This window comes from Lethenteron reissneri, unplaced genomic scaffold (genome assembly GCF_015708825.2).
Source record: "Lethenteron reissneri isolate LAM-NWPU_2019-01 unplaced genomic scaffold, ASM1570882v1 scaffold_1246, whole genome shotgun sequence".
NCBI classification, from domain to species: domain Eukaryota; kingdom Metazoa; phylum Chordata; class Hyperoartia; order Petromyzontiformes; family Petromyzontidae; genus Lethenteron; species Lethenteron reissneri.
Window position 1 is genome coordinate 1 of NW_026890944.1, and position 7,500 is coordinate 7,500.

The 7,500-nt window shown below is 54.2% G+C and overlaps 1 protein-coding gene across 1 annotated transcript in view; it reads left to right on the forward strand.

Annotated features, from left to right (window-relative positions):
* Positions 1–5,457: 5,457 nt before the first annotated feature.
* Positions 5,458–7,500, forward strand: part of LOC133361821 (anti-apoptotic protein NR13-like) — a 5,069-nt gene continuing 3,026 nt past the window's right edge. Inside the window, exon 1 of the mRNA XM_061580814.1 lies at positions 5,458–5,944. Within this exon, the coding sequence (XP_061436798.1) occupies positions 5,471–5,944 (474 nt within the window). The 5' untranslated portion in view covers positions 5,458–5,470. The remainder of the gene's footprint in view (positions 5,945–7,500) is intronic.

Below are 7,500 nucleotides of genomic sequence, written 5' to 3' on the forward strand. Positions count from 1 at the left end.
CTTCCTGTATTTTGTGGAGGGATGACCGCTCAGTGTCTCCCTCCGCTCCTTCCACTTGCTGATTCGCTCTCCTCATTCTCCAATCTCCTCTCTCTCTCTCGCTTCCCTCCTGAACTTTCCCTCGTCAACTCCTGCTACCACCACCCCCTCCTCCTTCACCTGGTGGCATCTCTGCTGTGGTCCCACAACATTCCTCTAACCCAGCACCCTCCCTCCCTCCCCTGCCTCCCCCTGCTCCCTTCTAAGTTGTCTTGTGGTTGTTGTTGTTGTTGTTTGACTTGCATCCCACTGGGATGTTTGCACACAGCGTTGGTGTACGGTGATTTTCTCTGCAATATGTTGCTGTCTTTTCTTGGATTTTCTGTTTGCACTCAGTCACATATTCACTTTAAGATGTTTTCTTGTTCAATGTTTTGTTTTGTGTTTGTTGCGGTTGCACCAGATTCAAGAGCCGAATGGCTCACAGGGCTCCACACCTACTACTGAACTTGAACTTCTCTGCCTGCCCCCCCCCCCCTGCCTCCTCCCTCAGCCGTGGCCCCACGGATGCTGTCGCCGCCGGACAGGCTGTACACGGCCACAGAGGGACAGGCCGCGCACTTGGACTGTGCCGTGTTTGGGTTGCCGCGTCCCAACATCCTGTGGTGAGAGCGACGCTGGCCCGGCTACTTTACTCTCTCCGTGAACTAAGCACTCTTTGTTGTTGCTGTTGTCGTTGTTGTTGTTGTTGAATGGGGTCCTGGTTGGAGGGGGAAGAGCGCCTAGCTTAAATATACGCTGCCAAGCCTGGCGGTGTTTCATTCAGATGCTGTCTCCCCGACAGACCTGTTCTTCACCTGAGGATGGCTGCTTGCGTTGTGGCCAAAACGTCGTGAGAATTCGATTTTATTGTGTTTTATTTTTATCATTTATTATTTCCCTTCTACGTGACTTTACCGAAAGAACCAAGAAGAAAAAATTAACCCGTGAAAACAAGGTTTTCACTATAAATCCTTTATATGTGGGGCATCGGTTTTATTTTATTATTCATTTCTGTTTTCTTGAGTAAGAGTTTCATTTTTATCACATTGGTATTTTAAATTAAATATAAGGAAAGTCATATATAAGGATTATAAGGTTTTCAGTTTTGTATGATTGTTTATATTGTACATTTTGTTATTTTCTTGAATAATTTTCTGTGTTTAGGAAAAATATACGATTGTGTTAGTGAAATAGTTTTTTCCTAAAAAGTGGAAAATTTTGGAGAAAAAATTTTCACGAAAATACATTGTCACGCACAACGAGTCTGTGTGCAAAATGTCAGCTCGATTGGATCACGGGAAGTGGGTTAAAAAACGACCGAAAGTTTTGCACGGTCGTAAGCGCGCAAGCAAGTGAACTTATATAAAGGATTTAAAAATAGTTTCGCCGCTTACTAGTCGTCAAGGCTCCCCCCCCCTCTTTGCTTGCGCCGCGCACCGCCAGGTTCAAAGGGCGACTACGCCGGACCCCTGGCGGGCGAGCGCCACCAAACCTTGGCCAACGGCACGCTGCTCATCTGGAGCGTGTCGCCTGGCGACTCGGGCACGTACACGTGCTTGCGGTCAACAAGCTGCACCACGAGCAACTGCGGGGCGCGCCTCTACGTACAAGGTCGGCAAGAGCATCGCCGGCCGGCCGGCTGCCCTCTCCGCTCCAGCACGCTCGTGCCCCCCCCCCCCCCTTCTCTCACGCATCCCCCCCTAGTGGAGCTTCTTTGCCGCTAGAAACACTCCGACTGGTTTGGCCCATCGCTCGCTGCTCTCTCCCCCCCCCTCCCCCCCCCCCGTTGGTAACTGCCCCCTCCCTACAGTCGCCAGCGGCATCAGCAGCAGCAGCAGCAGCTCGGAGCCGGGAGCCGTGCCACTGGACGGCACAGGTCTCTGGGGCTCCACCACCACCACCGCCACCACCACCGCCACCACTGCCACCACCACTACCACTGCCACCACCACTACCACTGCCACCACCACCACCACCACTGCCACCACCACCACTGCCACTACCACCGCTGCCACCACCACTGTCGCCACCACCACCGTCGCCACCACCACCGCCGTCACCACCACCATAACAGTCGCCACAAGCGCCACCACAACCACTCGGCACCACTACTACGGCATGAGGACACCGTCAGCACGCACGCCACCAGCCAGCGGCGGAGGTGCCAACGCTGATGACGGTGAGTTCCTCTCCTCCCTCCCGCACACGATCGCAGTGACGCCAAAATGTTAACTACCTCGCCCGGTACACAGGAGTTTGCGGGTTCGATCCTGACCTGGCGATGCCCGTACGTCTGTTGTTTGCGTGTCTCTCTCCCCGCGGTCGCGTCCATTTGCTGCGCAATTAGAAGTAACATTTGTGGGAAAAGTCCACGAAGTTTTTCATTTTATGGGAACAGCTTCAACGCAGCCAGTTGGATCGCTGTGCACAAGATGGCGGCGATGGCTTGTCACGTCCCCGGGGGGGTCCGCGTATCAGCCAGATCGACGGCGGCCGCCGGTCACGGAAGACGCATCAATCCCACGGGGTCGGCAGTGACCTCGGTGCGGTGCCAGTGTTTTTATCGTCCACGAAGAGTCGTCGCTTGTGGCCGTGCGACTCTCGTGACCCCCCCCCCCCCCCCCAGGCCGCTCCTCGTCAGAAGATGAGTCGCTCGACACGACGACTAAGAGCCCCTTCGTCAGCGCCGCGATCGCCGCGATCGCCGCGGTGGCCGCGATGGTGCCGCTGACCGTCGTGGTGTGCGCCGCGTGCCGGGCCAGGAGACGGAAGCAGACACACCACACAGAGACCCATAGACTCATCACACAGAGACCCATAGACTCACCACACAGAGACCCATAGACTCACACACAGAGACCCATAGACTCACCACACAGAGACCAATAGACTCATCACACAGACCCACAGACTCACACACAGAGACCCTTAGACTCACCACACAGAGACCCACAGACTCACTCAACACAGAGACCCATAGACTCACTCACACAGAGACCCATAGACTCACTCACACAGAGACCCATAGACTCACTCACACAGAGACCCATAGACTCACTCACACAGAGACCCATAGACTCACTCACACAGAGACCCATAAACTCACTCACACAGAGACCCATAGACTCACTCACACAGAGACCCATAGACTCACTCACACAGAGACCCATAGACTCACTCACACAGAGACCCATAGACTCACTCACACAGAGACCCATAGACTCACTCACACAAAGACCCATAGACTCACACAGAGACCCATAGACTCAACACACAGAGACCCATAGACTCACACACAGAGACCCATAGACTCACACACAGAGACCCATAGACTCACCACACAGAGACCCATATACTCATCACACAGACCCACAGACTCACACACAGAGACCCTTAGACTCACCACACAGAGACCCACAGACTCACCACACAGAGACCCACAGACTCACCACACTGACCCACAGACTCATCACACAGAGACCCATAGACTCATCACACAGAGACCCACAGACTCACCACACAGAGAGACCCACAGACTCACCACACAGAGACCCACAGACTCACCACACAGAGACCCACAGACTCACCACACAGAGACCCACAGACTCACCACACTGACCCATACAGGTGTAATACGTGTCTCCGACACGCTAAGAACTCAAGTCGTTTATTAATAAATCTTTGGCACAGCTGGTTGTCTCTCTCTCTCTCACTACGGAGTGATGATCGCCGCCCCGCACCAGGGACTACTTTTAGGCCGAGTTGACCTTGGGAGGCCCACGACCGGTTCAGATAATAGTCAACTGTTTTTGGCCGTAAAATAAAAAATGAAAATAAAAAAATAATAGAAATAATATAAATAAAATAATAAATCACGACGTTTCGGGGGCAACACAAGCTGCCTTCGTCAGGTGTAAAAAGGCAGCAAAGTAACTGCACGTCGTGATTAATAATGTTATTTATTAATAATAATTTCATATATTTCTTATTATTTTTCTCTACAGTAGTCTATGGGTTCTTTCGGCTAAGTCACGTCTAAAGATAAAATAAGAAATAAAATAATTTAGTATTTAATAAATTAAATAAATTTTTAATTTATCTTCAGACGTGACTTAACCGAAAGATAAAATAATGAAATAATTTTTTTTAAAATTATTATTTTACCTTTAGGCGTGACTTAACCGAAAGATTAAGTAATAAAATAAATATTTTATTAATTAAAACATTTATTTTATCTTTAGACGTGACTTAACCGAAAGATAAAATAATAAAATTAATAAATCATTATTTTATAAATTAAATAACTTATTATTTTATCTTTAGACGTGACTTAACCGAAAGAACCAAAGAATAATTCCTGCAGTCACGAAAGCTCCAAAATTAAGATTAGTCTATGGGTCTCTGTGACCCCCCCCCCGTGCGGATCGTGAATCGAGGTCAGAATCGACGGACGGCTTGCAATCGAAGTCGATTCTAACGTTATCGCATGGAGGAATCGATTGCTCTCGATCCATGGATCGATCCGACGCCATCACCGAGAACCAAATCGCAATGGAGGGAGACGCCATCAGCTCCCAGCGAGTCGCGAAGTTGCCACCACCACCTCCTCCACCACCTCCTCCACCTCCACCACCTCCTCCACCTCCACCACCTCCTCCACCTCCACCACCTCCTCCACCTCAATTGCCTCGCGACATCAACGACCCTCCCACAGCAGCAGCGGCAGCGGAATCAGCAACAACGACGTCAATTCCCGCCACTGAGGCCTACACCGCCATGCAGCCTGCGGCCTCTGCCCAAGCCGCGTCGCATTCTGCGGGGGAGATTCAGGCGAGGGTCGGTGGCGGCGAGGAGGAGGAGGAGGAAGATGATGAAGCGATGGAGCTGCTGACCGTCATGACCGTCGATCTAATCACCGGCTACGTAGCTCACCTGACGCAACAGCCGGAGCAGCGGCGGCAGCTCCACAAGCAGGAGCAGCAGCAGCAGGAGCTGCAGCAGCCTGTGCATCAGCGACTGCAGCAGCAGCAGCAGCAGCAGCGGCAGCTTCAGGAGGTGCAGGAGCAGCTCCCGGAGTTGCAGCGACATCTCGAGCTGGCGCAGCAGCAGCAGCGGCAGCGGGCGGAGACGCTCTGGCAGCAGCAGCTCCAGCACATGCAGCAGGTGCAGCAGCAGCTCCAGCAGGTGCAGCGGCAACAGGAGCTTGTGCAGCAGGTGCAGCAGCAGCTCCAGCAGGTGCAGCGGGCAACAGGAGCTTGTGCAACAGCTGCAGGAGCAGGAGCTTGTACAGCAGCAACAGAAGCTTGTGCAGCAGCTGCAGCAGCAGGAGCTTGTGCAGCAGCAGGAGCAGCAGCAGCAGGAGCAGCTGCAGCAGGTGCTGCAGCTGCTACAGGAAGTGCAGGAGCAGCAGGAGCAGCAGCTGACGCATCGGTTCGAGCAGCTGCAGCTAATGCAACAGGAGCATCTGGAGCAGTCGCAGCAGTTCGAGGACCTTCAGGAGCTGCGGCGGCAAGTGCGGCAACTCCAGCGGCAGGTGCGGGAGGCCGGGGCGCAGCTGCAGACCTCCCAGCGGCTGCTGCGGCTGCGTGCGGAGCGGCTGCAGGAGGCGTTCGACACCCGAGGAGACGTCTTGCTGGCAGAGTTCGAAGCCTCCATCCCGGACTTTGTGAGCGGCGCGGAGCGGCTGGCGAAGCGAGTGGAGCCGCGCCGGCTGGTCGTGACCATGGCCTGGAAGGTTCTCAACGGAGCGCCCCTGAGCTGGGACGGCGTCCTGTCCGCGGTGGTGTACTGCGCGCTGCTCGTCAAGAGCCTCGGGGCCTGCGGGCGGCTGGGAGACTCGGAGAAGACGCGGCCCCTGACGGACCTGGTGGCCGCTGTGCTGCTGGTCGAACGCAGAAGCTGGCTCATGGAGCACGGAGGCTGGGTGAGGGGTTACACACCACCAACACCGCCACCACCAACACCACCGCCACCACCACCACCAACACCACCACCAACACCACTACCGTCGCCAACACCACCACCAACACCACTACCACCACCACCACCAACACCACTACCGTCGCCACCATCAACACCACCGCCACCACCAACACCACCACCAACACCACCACCAACACCAACACCACTACCGTCGCCACCACCAACACCACCACCAACACCACTACCGTCGCCACCATCAACACCACCACCAACACCACCACCACCACCAACACCACTACCGTCGCCACCACCACCAACACCACTACCACCACCAACACCACCACCAACACCACTACCACCACCAACACCACCGCCACCACCAACACCACCACCAACACCACTACCGTCGCCACCACCAACACCACCACTAACACCACTACCGTCGCCACCACCAACACCACCACTAACACCAACACCACCACCGTCGCCACCGCCACCACTAACACCACTAGCCAGCCACTCACAGGGGGTGTCTTCTTCCCATATTTGAGGCACCTCAGCCTCAGCAGGGTTATCCCCACTTTGTGCCATGATGTTTTCCAGGCTGAGGGATTTCCCCTCCCCCAGGTCCTCACAGAAATGCTCAGCAAATCTGCAAACCTGTTCCTGGGGGTCGTAGATTGAATCTCCGTTCTTTCCCCTAAGGATGGTAATAGGTGTGGCGCTGCAGGTTACTTTTTTGATGGAATTAAAGAGCGATTTGTGATCGTGGGCCATTGAGGCAGACTCCATCTCCTCAGCAACACACGACCACCAACCATCCTTGCAGCGCCTCACGGCTCTCCGAACCTCCGAGCGAAGGCTGCGCTAAGCCTCATTCTCTGACAGTGGGATGCTGTAGAGTCTACAGCATCCCACTGTCAGAGAATGAGGCTACAGTCTACAGTGTAGACGATGAGAGTGGGCCTGTCGCTTTTTCTCAACCAGCATGAACACCACCTCTGTCAGCCAGGGTCTCTGGGGAGGTCTGGATGGTGTACCCAAAGCAGCCATTGCAGCTGCATGAGCCACAGTCCTAAACCTTGCTCATTTTCCCTCGACATCAGGAGTGGGGGATGATGCAAACCCCAGCCGCAATCGATGATGCAATTCTCGCTTACAACTTTCATCAGCGAGCTGAGACCAGGCCACTATGGGTTTGAATGGGGTCCTGGGTGTACACCCACCACCGGAGTGGGAGAATGGCAGACACATCTTACAGATGACAGATGGGCAGTGTCTCACCACCCAGTGTCTCACTACCCAGTGTCTCACCACCCAGTGTCTCACCACCCAGTGTCTCTCTACCCAGTGTCTCACTACCCAATGTCTCACTACCCAGTGTCTCACTACCCAGTGTCTCTCTACCCAGTGTCTCTCTACCCAGTGTCTCACTACCCAGTGTCTCTCTACCCAGTGTCTCACCACCCAGTGTCTCTCTACCCAGTGTCTCACTACCCAGTGTCTCACCACCCAGTGTCTCACCACCCAGTGTCTCACCACCCAGTGTCTCTCTAC